At 52.3% G+C, this 13,852-nt stretch overlaps 1 protein-coding gene across 1 annotated transcript; it reads left to right on the forward strand.

The window, feature by feature from the left end:
• The first annotated feature begins 821 nt into the window (after positions 1 to 821).
• Positions 822 to 12,749, forward strand: TEX36 (testis expressed 36). Its single transcript, XM_040992483.1, has 4 exons — positions 822 to 986; positions 6,352 to 6,483; positions 7,158 to 7,238; positions 12,453 to 12,749. Exons 1-4 carry the CDS (start codon positions 936 to 938, stop codon positions 12,747 to 12,749), a joined length of 561 nt encoding a protein of 186 aa, XP_040848417.1. The 5' UTR covers positions 822 to 935.
• Positions 12,750 to 13,852: the final 1,103 nt, after the last annotated feature.

Consider the following 13,852-nt stretch of genomic DNA (forward strand, 5'->3'; position numbering starts at 1 on the left):
GGCCGGGTCCCAGGACAGCCGTTGGAGTGAGGTGGTCCCAGGGTGTGTGGGCACCAGGCAGAGGCCGGGTCGCAGGACAGCCGTTGGAGTGAGGTGATCCCAGGGTATGTGGGCACCGGGCAGAGAGGCCGGGTCCCAGGACAGCCGTTGGAGCGAGGTGGCCCCAGGGTGTGTGGGCACCAGGCAGAGGCCGGGTCGCAGGACAGGCTCTGGGGTCTTGAGAAGGCCGCATGGAGAGGCCGGAGCTCTGGAGCGGCTGACTCACACCGTGCTTTGACTCAATCCACTGGCCACATGATCCCTGTTACCTTATCCGTTCACCTTACAGGTTGTCATGGAGAACCAGGAAGGGAAACACATGGGGAAGTGCTCAAACCACCTGCGTGTAGTTGTGATTCCTTCATGCCCCTTCCTTCGCCACTGTGCAGTCATGGGCAGTTGGAAGCACCTGTGAGTCCCACCGTGGGGAACAGAAGCGGCTCTCTGAGAAGGTGGGGCAGAGACAGTGCTCATGGACACATAGGTGCTACTGACAAGATCAAGGTCACCCCCAGGGATGCAATTTACGTCTCAGACAACAAAGAGATTGGGTCAGACAGTTACCATGGGAACGTCAACTCCAGGAGGGTACAAAAGGCTTGCCATTTTACCCCCACATTATCCTATCCTCACCTGTCTGGTCTGATCCTGAGGCTGTCCCCACCAGGACTGAGGGCCCTGGGGCCATGCCTGGAATCAGTGGCAGGGTACCGGGAGGGCTTAGAAGAGAGGCCTTGCCCATTGTGACACGTGTTTCCATTCCGTGGGCTTCCCCACCTGCCGGAGGCTGAGAAGTGAGGATCAGGAACCAGGAAGACTAGCGGCTGCCCAGAGAAGCTTCTGGAGTCTCAGAGGGGAGAGGGAGCCCGTACCAGCCCCTTCACTTCCTGGGGACGATGGCCAAAGGCAGACGCTTCAACCCACCCCTAGACAAGGACGGAAGATGGGTGAGGAAGACGGTGCTCTCTGGTTCCTTTCTCTGCCGTTTGAGTGTGCTTGGGGACATGGCAGTGAGTTCGGGTGCTGCTTCTGCAGTGTGATCTTGAACCAGCCACTTCATTGCACCTTGTCTGCCAAGGGGGTCTATCAGCTCCCGGGAAGGGGGTGGGGAGGCACATGTGGAACATGGATGCAGTTCCGGAGCCTGTGGATGCCTGCTGGGCGACGTTGTTGCCCACCCTCCTTTGGGTCTTGATTCTCTCCTAACACCTGTGTTCCTGGACTGCTGTGGGCATGACTACCGCCTGTGTGGGGATAGCAGGTTGGTGTGGGCCGGGCTCTTGATGTTTTTTTAGTCCCCCAGGGGTCCCCAGTGCCTGACATCACGTGGCGATGTTCTAGGAGGAACCTCTGAGCCAACTCTGCTGGCTCATGGCCTGCCACCTTGGCCTACCAGCCCATCAGTGTCCCGAGTCCAGCATGGGAAACTTTTGCTTCCCAGTTCCTGCCCTTTGCAGATCCCCCCTTCAGATGTCACTCGCCAAGGGCAGGTGAGCCTGCCCATAGTGCTGCCAGTGTCAACAGGATCTTTTCTGTTTTAAAATTTCGGCATTTCATTCACTCAAGAAAGATTTGGGGGAGTCATGGGCGCCAATCGGCACCTGCATCGTCCTTAGCAGGGAGGGGAGAGGCTGACTCCAAGAGGGCCCGCTGGCAGCCTCGGCAGTCAAATGCTAGAACATTGTGTCCAGGGAGGGATGCTTGGCCATGGTCCACGTGGGGGCATTCCTGAGTGTGAGCCCCAACTCCAGCTTCCCATGGACACAGCTCCGGGAAAGCAGTGATTGGCTTGTGTAGCTGGGTTTCTGCCGTTCATAGAGGAGCCTGGGTTCAGCTCCTGCCCAGCCCTGTGGAGAAAGCGAGAAAGGGAGAAATGGGAAGGACCTTGAAGAATTTGAGTTTGAAGGCTTTAAAAAACTTTTATGAAAGTATGCACTTTCACCAAACCTTGGCTGAATAATAGCCCAAGACTCAGTTTCTTTACCTGTGAGATGGGCGCACAGCATGCCAAGTGTGAGTGCCATTGTGGGCTTAAGGAGGTGATTTATCCGGAAGTGCTCAGGGAGGCATGGGAAGAGTCACGCGCACCTGAGACACGGTGCACGCACAGCGATTTTACCGCATGAGAACTTCCATTGCAAACATTTAAAGTAGGAAATAGTAATTGAAAGATACATGGTAAATATTGATACCAAGTATACATGAAACAAAAATCCATGGCCAGCTGAAATGTACCGTACTTCAGAATAAGAGGGTGAGACTGGGCAGATAACACCAACACAATGGCCGTAATGGTCCACGTAGTGGATACTTGGACACCAAATCGGAGTGTGGGTTTCCTGGCAGCCCAAGCGAAGTGGGAAAAAGTGTCCACTGCACCACGGGATTGTCTGTAGAGAGAAAACGTAGACTGCTCAGACCAAGCAGCTTCCCTCCTTTCTGTCATCTGTGTATCAGGACAGAATTTGACATCCTCAAAGCTGACTATGTGTCTTAGCTAAATCAAGGTTTGCAGTTCTGAAGTAACAGTACAACCCAGATGTTGGCCATCGGGCCAGGCTCAAATGTGGGCAGTGAATCCACTGCTGGGAGATAAGGTGCCATTCACCCTCAAACTCCCACAGTAAGGCATGCAGAAGTGGCGAGGTGGCAGCTCAGGGCGCTGTCACCCCAGCCCCGTGCCACTCAGGAGCTTTTCTGATGGGAGGAGAATCCGGGGACTGTTTCGGGCACTCAGTGGGTTTGGAGGACACGCGATGACCCGAGACCAAGTCAGCTGGGTCTGCAGAATGGAGAGCAGATTGTGAATGGCTGGTTCTCCGGAGGACTGAGCCGGCGGTGGTGTGGGTTAAGTCAATCTGAGGACGTTGACCCACTCCCATCTCTTCTCCCAGGCTCTGAAATGGAGCCTCAGGGAAGGGTCCAAGGTCATTGTGTCTTCTCTTGGGTCAGAAACTGCCAAGACATGAAGCATCTCCCAGCACCTGCTGCTGTCTAAGTTCCTCCAATTTAGAATAATCAGCATCCCGGGTGCTGTACTTTGGGATGAAAGTCTTTGAGCTCCTTCAAGGCCCAAACAACAAAAGCCAGAACAGAGCAGAACAGATACCCAAGACACCTGTTGCTTAAGTCTCCCCCTTTTCACTGGGAAAACAGAACCTTTCCTATGACCTCCGCCCCCCAAATGTTGCTCCTGATTCATTGGGTCACATGGTTAATTTAGCGGCAGGGGAGTCTGGGAGGTATATTTTAAACATCCCCATTACCTCTTCAAAACAACAACAACAACAACAAAGCAATCAGGTTCTGTCCTTGGGGTAGAGATTTCATCACCGGCTTCTCTGAGAGCCCAGGAATGCAGCCCAGCACCCAGGTTTCAGGGGGAGAGAAACTGCCCCCACAAACAAGATGTGGGCCTTTGGCATGAGTCCTTCCTGCGGTTGGCACCTAAAAGCACAGGCAGAACAGTGCTGCTGGTGACGTTTCCCAGTTGCTTGTAGACAAGTTGGGAGAATGACGGAAATTGCTGGCTTCGAGAGAGCCTTGGCCATTCGGAAGGAGAATAATTGCCATTCGGGGTGCCAGTTATTGCCGCCTTGCTGGTTGTAGTCTGGCTGCGGCCAGGTGGGAAGGCTCATCCCACACATTTCCACCTTCCTGCTTGATATGCAGTCACTGAGTGATTGAGTGCAGCAGAAATTCCACTGCCAACTAGTGAAAAAGCTATATTTCACGGTTACAATATCTAACAGAAGGGTTTATTTCACAGCTATCATGTCATAGCCATTAAATATATATTTTAAAAGAGTGAAATTAAAATGCTAGAGCCGTTTTTATGATTTTATTATTTTTTGTTCAGTGACATAGCCTCTAGACTTGCAGAATACCAATGAGCTCAAGCTGGCTGTCCCCTTGCCAGGGAGAACAGCCACTGCCGACGTCAGAACACTGCCACCACCCCGGTCTGACTCCTTCAGGCAACGGTGTTGGCAAACTGGGGCTGGAAGAAGGGCAAAGGGGAGGTGCCCAGGCAGAGGCCTTCTGTGTTGTTCATATTTACAAAGACTGCAGAGGCTAAGACGCCCCTTGGGGCATTTGTATCAGACCCAGAGGACCTGGATCTGAGCTAGCTCTCCTGCCTCAGATTCTGCTTCAGTGCACGCAGTGAGGCAGCAGCTGCTGGGGCATGTACACCCAGTGGGGCAGCAGGTGCTGGGGCAAGCACGATGGGTTCCTGTCACCACATGAACTACCTCCTGGGCTCCTGGCTCAGTCCTGGCTGTTGAGGGCAAATGAAAGTTAGTACATAAAAATTTAAACATTGGTTGAAAACTTTTTTTTAAAGTTTCTTTTATTTATTTGAAAGGCAGAATCCCAGGGAGAAGGGAGAGGCAGAGGTGGAGCATCCATCTCCTGATTCAGCCCGCAAAGGGCCGTGACGGCCAGGGCTGGGCCGGGCTAACCAGGAACCCCGTCCGTATTTCCTGTGTGGCTGCAGAGACCTAAGCACCATGGAGTGCTGTGCACCACGGCTGGGCTCCAGAGACTTAAATGGAAGGGAGGCAGGGACCCCGGGGGAGTTTTTGCTTCCTTTCTTAAGTTTTTCTCTGTGGTTTCAGACTTTAAAACTAAGGATATGCATTACAGCTCTAATAAGAAACAAACGCTCATTATCTGTTGTGGGGAAATGAAAAGAACAGCAAGAGCGGAAGGGTCCAAAGCCGTGGGGCAGTCTTCCCCTGCCCTGGGTCACTTCCAGCTGCCCTTGTAGGGTCTGCACCATCAAGCCTGGTGGTTTCCTTCCCGCATCTCCAGCCCTCGCGCCCCACTGCTGGGCAGCCATTCGAACGCCTTGAGCAGGACCATTTCCATCTGAATGTGTGCTTCTAATTAGGTATTATTTTGTGTGCCCAGATGATTTACACGAATAGCTCTGGGCTTTGGGTCTTCCTCTTCTTCTCATTCAGCACTGTATTGAAGAGCTCTATCCGCTGCCTCTCTTGGCTCCAGGGAGTGTTCCCGCCCCAGGGAGCATAAGGACCCCACCTTGTCACAGAATGGTCCCCAGGTAATCACACGTGTAAGGACGTTCACCGAAAGCCACCTGAGTGTACAGTCCTATTGTGGCTGGAGGAGGCATGCAGAGAGAATCTTGGTGTAGGCCAAGGGTAGACTCCGCCAAAGGAAGGGGTCCTGGCCCGAGGCCACGGTGGTGGGTTTAGCGGGGAGGAGGGGGACGAGTGTGAGCAGGCAGAAGCAGCTGAGGTTTTTGCACATGCTCTGGGTGCACGTGTCACTAATCAAAGCTTTCCCATCACATCGATTATTATTCCCATTTTATAGCTGAGGAGGCTAAGGCTGGAAAAAGTTAAGCTAAGCAGGAGAGGAAGCTGGCTTTGGGTCTGAATCTCTCACTGAGAGCTTGGGCCCCCGACCACGGGGTGCCCCTGCCCCCTACGCTGGCATTTCCACCTGGAGCCCATCAGCTCTTCTCTTGTTAGGATCATTCCTGTTCTTTGTTCAGTTCTTGCTTTCTCTCAGAGATTTCTCCTTACAAGCTGGCTCTGCTGGGGTGGCTAGCTGGGATGAGCGGTGGTGGTGGGGGGACGGGCCAGTCCCACTCCCTGCAGGAATGAAGGGTGCAGGCCGTGGTTACCTGGGACTACAGCTTTCACTGTGTCCTGCAGGAATTGCTTGGATGAATGTGACTGCTGCCTCAAGGTTGCCCCGTCTTTCTGGGGGAGCCCTGAAATCCATTCATTGACAAATCAACTTGTATTCACACAGCCTGGCTCTTGTCACCCCAACTTTACTCTGCCTAGTACTCTTGGTGTAGGGAAACCCCCAAGTTCCTTGGCCCCACTCTTCCAGGGGTCTCCACCCTCCCCGTCCCTGGACTTGGGTCACTGTGGACCTGCAGCGCTGCAGTTGGCTGACCGCTATGATGTGGGCTGGATTCTGGCTCCCGGAGGTTCTCCTGGCAGAAGGAAGCCCTCACCTCTGTTTTCCTGGGTCGCTGAATATGCACAGTTTCAGGGGACCCCATTCTCTTTACCAGGCTTGTGACGTTGCCAGCTCTGTGTGTAGTGGGAGTGGCCCTGTAACTGCAAACTACTGGCCCTGGTAGCTTGGGGCCACAACAGGGTTTTTGCCTTGGAAAGAATATTTGAAAATTAACAGAAGTGATGCCATTTCCCTTGTAAGCCAGAAGCACTCAAATCGCCTTTTAATCCCTTTGTGGAAGAATTCCTGACACTCGGCTTATAGATGCACATGTGCCTGGTTTTAATGAAGGCCTTTGCTGTTTTCTAGTTCCCACACATTGGACTCATGCAGAAGACGCCAGAGTCCATCACCCGTGCCGCCATGAAGGAGCCCCTGTGTCCACAGGCGGCTAAACAGGTGCAGGGAGGGTTGCCACCCATCTACAAAGTCCGGGAGAAAGTGAGTACCAAGCTCCGCCTGTATTCTGTGCCCACTGTCCTGGCTCCTGCGAGTGGCCCTCTCAGCGTTTCTGTCCATCGTGCCTTGTAAGGACCTGGACCCTAGAGGACAGTGCTGTCCCCAGCTCACAGTGGGTCGCTGTACAGACCTGAGCTGGCTGCAGCCGAAGCTGCTCCTGGTGTGACCCACTGGGTCATGTCCCCCCGTAAGTGGCACACTTCACACCCCTGTCAGCCAGCGGCCTTGGCCCAGGCCCCCAGCTTCTGAGACTCTGCTGGTTGGATGAAGAAGAGGGCTGACGCCACCACGGAAGTCCTCGCTGGAGTAGTGAGCCTGGTCACCGTTCTACCCTTGCTTCCCAGCAGGGCAGGATGAGGGTCTGACTCAGGAAGCTGGCACTGAGCCCTGTTTCGCCTGTGCTGCTGCGTGGGGCTGCACTGGGCTGTGTGGGGCTGTGCTGGGCTGCATGGGGCTGCACTGGGCTGTGTGGGGCTGCGTGGGGCTGTGCTGGGCTGCGTGGGGCTGCACTGGGCTGTGCGGGGCTGCATGGGGCTGCACTGGGCTGTGCGGGGCTGCGTGGGGCTGCGCTGGGCTGTGTGGGGCTGTGTGGGGCTGGCTTCCTTCTGACACGGAACCTGGCTGGGCCTCCTGATGTTCCCTCTTCTGCTTTCCAGCAGGCCACAAACAACAACTTCCCCTTCTCCCTGCACGACAACCGGCACACGTTGGAGAACTCTGGATCCTACCTTGACTCTGTGAGTGCTCCTTTCCAAATACGAATACAGTTGGGGGTGGCTGGGGAGTCACATCAGGACCTCTGACGTGATGGGTTGAGCACAGAGGACTGACCTGAAAACTGGATCCAGACCAAAACACAGCCAGGTGTTAGACTGGACGCCTGCCGGTGGGCGCTCAGGGTGCTGCACGTCAGCCCCAGCCTCTGCCTGTGTGTCCATGGACTTGACGCTGCTTCCTTCCCACGGCTTCGGGGGCTTTCCCGTGAAGATCCGGCATGGAAGAAGGGATCACCCGTGTGTGTCTCGGGATGACAGAGCCAGGATCCCCAAGGAGGGGATCTTACATAAGACAGGAATTCCCAAACGGTGCCTCTCTCTGGAGATGGGTGATGCTGTCCCTGGAGACTGGTGTCTGCTAGCGCTCGGCAGCAGCGAACACCACTGTGAAACAGGAATGTCGTGCAAACTGCAGGTGTCATGTAAAATTTTCCGGTGGCGACATTCAGTGAAATGAAAGAGGCGAAATTAATCTAACCAAATAATCACCCAAATTATCCATTCAATGAGTAATCCGTATTAATCAGCTCCTCTACATTCCTCTTAGCAAACTAAATCTTCAAAATGCAGTTTGGGGCTGGCCTTCATCAAGGTCAGTTTATGCCAGTTGGGATGCCCACACCGCACAAGTGCCAGCTCTGCTCAACAGCTCAGCTTCCTGGGATGCAGAAAGAACACACACAGGATGATGATATCAGCCAAGAACGCACAGGATGAACCCTGCCACCCATGTCAAAGGCCACTTTGAGTTCTTGGCTCCTGACCCTCGGTGGGCGATTGGGGGAATGAAATGAAGGGAAAACTCTTTCTTTGGATCTCAGCTTTCAAATAAAAAAAAACCAGTTTGGGGGTTGGCACAGTGGTATAGTAGGCTAATCCTTTACCTGCAAGTGCTGGCATCTCATATGGACACCAGTTCGTGTCCCGGCTGCTCCGTTTCCCATCCAGCTCCTTGCTTATGGCTCAGGAAAGCAGTGGAGGATGGCCAAAGGCCTTAGACCTCTGCAACCACATGGGAAACCAGGAAGAAGCTCCTGGCTGCAGTCCAGCCCTGCTCCAGCTGTTGTGGCCAGTTAGGGAGTGAACTAGCAGATGGAAGATCGATCTCTCTCTGCAACTCATGTTTTCAAGTAAAATAAATAGATCATAAAAATATCCAATTTATGTTTTCCCCCTACGTCCGTCTGAGTTTGGAAGCCTCACATTCCAGTGCTCAGTAGCTGCTGTGTGACGTAGCTGTTGGTGTGACCTCTCGGAGGGCAAGCTCGGGTACCAGGATGTACCAGGAGGGCTCTGAGAGTCTGCGTTGACGACGATGCTATCAGTCAATCACCAATGACTAAGCATTTGCCATCAGCCGGGGCTTCGTGCTATTATCTCATTTAATCCACACATGAGCCCTCTGCATGGACTCAGAGATCAGGAAACTGAGGACCAGCCAAATCCAACAGCTGGCCCCACGCTGCCCTGTCCAACAACCTGCTTGAACACACAGCTCCAGCTTCTGCCCTGCCCGCCTCTCCTATGCAAAGTGCAATGTAACCTCCGAGCCGGAAAAAACTCAAATTATATAGCCTTCCATAACACGAAAAGCAAGCTTCATAGCCCGTCTGCTCTGCTCACATCGGCACCTTGCGGATTCGCTGCTGAGGGGCTCATGAGCACCAGCTGAGAATTTCTGCCACTCACACACAGGTGTAACTGCGCGTTTTGCGAGGGATGCACATAGGATCACGCAGCACAGATGAGGCCAGGTCTGCGGCAGTCCCGTGGGAAGGCTGGAAGCCTCCCTTCTCAGTGTTCAGCAAGGGTTGGCACAAAGTTGGGTTTCCAAGTGGACAAAGCCTAGATGATGTTTACTTGGGAAACAGGTGCTTTGCCGTCTTCGTTAGCCCTGCTTCTGTCCTGCTTTTCATCACGCAAGCTTTCCGCCTCTTCGTGGGGGTCTACCTCAGTTGCTTTGTCCAAGATTTATATAATTCTCTTCACATTTCCTGGTACAGTGTTTCTCAGGCTCCTCCTTTTTGCCATTCATTCTTCAGATCTTTTGTTTTTTCAGCTGAATGTTACTTTGGATCCTTGCAATTTTTTTTTTGTTAATGAAATCATTAAAATCATATTCTTCAGATTGGTTTTTATTTCCCAAAGGTGTTTCTAATTAAAGTCTTATTATTTTCTTCCATATAGTATATGATTTGATTTTAATTTCAATTTTTAAACAAAAAGCTTACAATGTTTTGAATTTTCTATGTGGTTGGAATTTTTAAAGATCATTCACTTGTCCTAGTATCCAGTTTTAAGGGTTATAGTAATTTTCTTTCAGAATATTTTTTATTTGTTGTGAAAGAGTTAGAGAGACAGAGGAGGAGAAAGAGAGAGGGGGCCGGGAGGGAGAGAGAGCCCTTCGATTTGTTGATTCCCCAAATGGCTGTAAAAACTAGTCCTGGCCCAGGGCTAAACCAAAAGTCAGGAGCTTCAGCTGGGCCCTGGTGTGGGCGTAGGGGTCCCAGTGTGGGTTCTGGTGTGGGAGCAGGGGTCCCAATACAGAGGCAGGGGTCCCAGTGTGGGTGTAGGGGTCCCAGTATAGGGGCAGGGGTCCTGGTGTGGATGCAAGGCTGCAAACACAGGGTCATCAGTCACTGCTCTCCCCAAACCATAAGCAGGGAGCTGGATCAGAAGTGGAGTAGCCAGGATGCAACTGGCACCCCATGGCATTCCAGCCCCACAGGCGGTGGTATTGCCCGTTACACCACAATGCCAGTCCCTTGTGGTAACTTTCATCGAGTGTGATTTCTGAGTTCTGCTTCTTGGATTGCACAGATTAACTTTTCTGTTTTTGGGGCACTTAATTTTAGTGATGTTTCATGGGTGTTGCTTGGTAGTTAGAGCCGGCACCCCACGTCACAGCTCCTGCTCCTGACCGTGGCTTCCTGCGGATGCAGAGCCTGCGGACGGGGATTAGTGGTGACGGTCAAAGTCATGGGCTCCTGTCACTCATGTGGAAGACCTGGCTTGGGGTGTGAACCAGCAGGAAGAGCTAGCGTGCTCTCTCTCACCCTCTCACTCTGCTGTACTGTGACTCTCTGCTTCTCAAATAACGTATAACGAGGATTATATACTTTCTCCTTGGCTGCAAAGTTTTTAATTCAGAGCTTAGTCATGTATTTCACATTTTCATATGTGTTTCTCCATCTCTGGTCTGTCGTCTCTGCTTCTAAGGTGACTCTTCTCTCTGCATTGTGTTACTGTCGTGGGCCTCGCGCTGAGCAGTGGCCCTCTCCGGGCGCTCCTGGCCCGGCGTGTGGCCCTCTTACTCAGCTCTTGCCAAGATTTGCTGTTTATGGTATGCCCCATTTATCCTTTTCTTCATAACAGTTATTTTGCTTCAGGTTTATTTTTTCTATTTTAAAGATTTATTTATTACAATGTCAGATATACAGAGAGGAGAGACAGAGAGGAAGATCTTCCGTCCGATGATTCACTCCCCAAGTGACCACAATGGCTGGAGCTATGCCAATCTGAAGCCAGGAGCCAGGAACTTCCTCCGGGTCTCTCACACGGGTGCAGGGTCCCAAGGCTCTGGGCCGTCCTTGACTGCTTTCCCAGGCCACAAGCAGGGAGCTGGATGGGAAGTGGAGCTACCGGGATTAGAACTGCTACCCATATGGGATCTCGGCACGTTCAAGGCGAGGACTTTAGCCACTAGGCCACCATGCCGGGCCCTCAGGTTTATCTTTTAAAGATAGAACACAATACAGTTTGAAAAGAATCTGGGGCCCGCACAGTGGCTCCACAGGCTAATCTTCCACCTGCAAGCACTGGCATCCCATATGGGCACAAGTTCGTGGCCTGGCTGCTGTACTTCTGGTCCAGCTCCCTGCTGCGGTCTGAAAAGACAGCAGAGGATGGCCCAGGTCCTTGGGCCCCTGTACCTATGTGAGAGATCTGGAGGAAGCTCCTGGCTCCTGGCTTTGGATTGGTGCAGCTCTGGCTGCTGTGGCCATCAGGGAGTGAACCAGTGGATGGAAAGTCTCTGTCTCTGCTTCTTTCTGTGAATATTTAACCCATTTACATTACTGTGGTGACTTGCTGGGGTCTGTGCTTGCCTTGCGTCTCTGTCACTTCCCTCACCCTGCACACCTCTCTCCCTGCTGCCCTGGTGAATTCTCATAGTTCCAGAATCTTCCACAGTCATGCTTCAGCGAGTTGAGGCTTGGTGGTTTCCTTGCCTCGGGTGTCTCCCGTTGGACTCGCGTGTCCTCGAGTGAGGACTCGCTGGCATTGGGCCCCATGCGCGGGCCTTGCCCCAGCCCCCTGAGCTGCCCCGAGTTTTCCCACCCTGGCTGGTCTGGGCACACCAGGAGGGGTCTCCGATCCTGGGGATTTCCTACATGTGACCCACATGCGAAGGAACATTTAATGACGTCTGCAATCGCCTGCACCTGTGAATGCTGGCGGGCTCCTGCTGTGCACCCATGGGTGTTGGCATGATCTGCACAACATGTCATCTGTTTTCAACCTGGCACAGCACCTTGTGTCTTAGTTCTCACCCAGTTGCGTTCAGGTCAGAGACCTGTTCTGAACATACTGTTGTCCTCAGACTCATAGCAAGGTGCGTGGGGGCAGGCAAGCTGAGGGTCCACTGGGGCCCAGGCTGCTCCTTCCCTCGAAGTCCAGTCTGCTCCATTGACCAGAAGGCTGTGAGCGACACGCTGCTCCCCAGCACTTCTCAAGCGTGGGTCCTTACTGTGTGTGGCAGAGCTAGTGTTAATAAAGACTTTGGGCCCAGCACTGTGGCCGAGTGGCTAAAGTCCTCACCTTGAACGCTCTAGGGTCCCATATAGGCACGGGGTTCATATCCTGGAGGCCCCGCTTCCCATCCAGCTCCCCGCTTGTGGCCTGAGAAAGCATTCAAGGATGGGCCAAAGCCTTGGGACCCTGTACCCGTGTGGGAGACCCAGAGGAGGTTCCTGGCTCCTGGGTTTGGATCAGCGCAGTGCCGGCCGTTGTGGTCACTTGGGGAGTGAATCATCGGATGGAAGATATTTCTGTTACTCCCACTCTCTCTATATATCTGACATTGTAATAAAAATAAATAAATCTTTTTTTTTTTAAATAAGGGCTTCAGAACTGAGGGGTCTCGGATGTTCCCCTAATTGTCTCTTTCTTCCGCAGGGCCTGGGCCGCAGGAAGGTCTCCCCTGATAAAAGGCAACATGTTTCCGAAAATTTCAACCTCTGGGCCTGTGACTACGTTCCATCCTGTCTGGATGGCTTTTCAAACAACCAGTTATCCTATGTCTATCCGGGGGCCAGGGTGGACCCCCATTTCAGGCGCTTTCCCAGACGCTATGATCATGTCTGGAGCACCTGCCAACTCCCGCCCGAGTGCCGCCGCCTGCCGGCTTTGAGAAAGAAGCCGAAAGTCAGGTTCACCGCTCACAAAAGTGCCACTCCTCCCCTGGAACCCTGAGGCTGCCGCAGACACCTGCTGGGACTCCACCTGACACTGAAGGATGTGCTTCCTGGTCCAGTGGGCCAGTTCCTCTTTGAAATGCTTTTCTGATTTTAGTAAGCGAGAAAAACCTTTCAAGTCCTTATAAAATAAATATGTGTGTAATGATACACATGTGTAAATACACTCTTAAGGTGGCTATCTTTGCTTTTGGGAGGATTTTTTAAAAAAAGTTTAATGCTACATAATATAATTACACATTTTCACTTTGAAGTTTCAAAGACAGATAAACCAGAAATTCCTCTTGATTTTGCCTCATCTCCAATCCTTATCCTGTGCCCTAAAATCTTGTTCTGATTCTGTGTGTTTACAATCATTTGCCTGTGCATACACACAAAATTTGAATAAGAAGTGCATCATACAATACATAACCTTCTATAGCTTTCTTTTTAAAAAAGATTTATTTTTATTGCAAAGTCAGATATACAGAGAGGAGGAGAGACAGAGAGGAAGATCTTCTGTCCAATGATTCACTCCCCAAGTGAGCGCAATGACCATTGCTGCGCCAATCCAAGCCAGGAGCCAGGAACTTCCTCTGGGTCTCCCTCGTGGGTGCAGGGTCCCAAGGCTTTGGCCCATCCTCGACTGCCTTCCCAGGCCACAAGCAGGGAGCTGGATGGAAAATGGAGCTGCTGGAATTAGAACCAGCGCCCATATGGGACCCCAGAGCATTCAATGCAAGGACATTAGCCGCTAGGCCATGGTACTGGGCCCTATAGCTTTCTTTTGATGTCTAAGAATGCATCTTGGAGTTTTGTCTTGTCAGAATGTATAGACAGAAATTTTTAAAAAGCAATTATTACATTGTTTTCCCAAATAGAGATGCATCATGTTTGTAAAAGGCATCTTCTGGGGGCATCATAGTGGCACAGTGGGCTGAGCTGCTGCCTGTAAGCCCGGCTTCCCAATGCAAGCATTCTACATCAGAGCAGTGGTTCAGGTCTAAGCCTCTAGGCTTCTGATCCAGCTCCCTGCCGACGCTCCTGACTCCTCAAGGCTTTACCAAGTGCCGGGGCCTCCGTCACCCATGTGACAGGGAGATTGGGTGGAGTTCTTGGCAA

The sequence above is a fragment of the Ochotona curzoniae genome, unplaced genomic scaffold (genome assembly GCF_017591425.1).
Source record: "Ochotona curzoniae isolate NIBS_2020 unplaced genomic scaffold, NIBS_Ocur_1.0 contig_66, whole genome shotgun sequence".
Lineage (NCBI taxonomy): Eukaryota > Metazoa > Chordata > Mammalia > Lagomorpha > Ochotonidae > Ochotona > Ochotona curzoniae.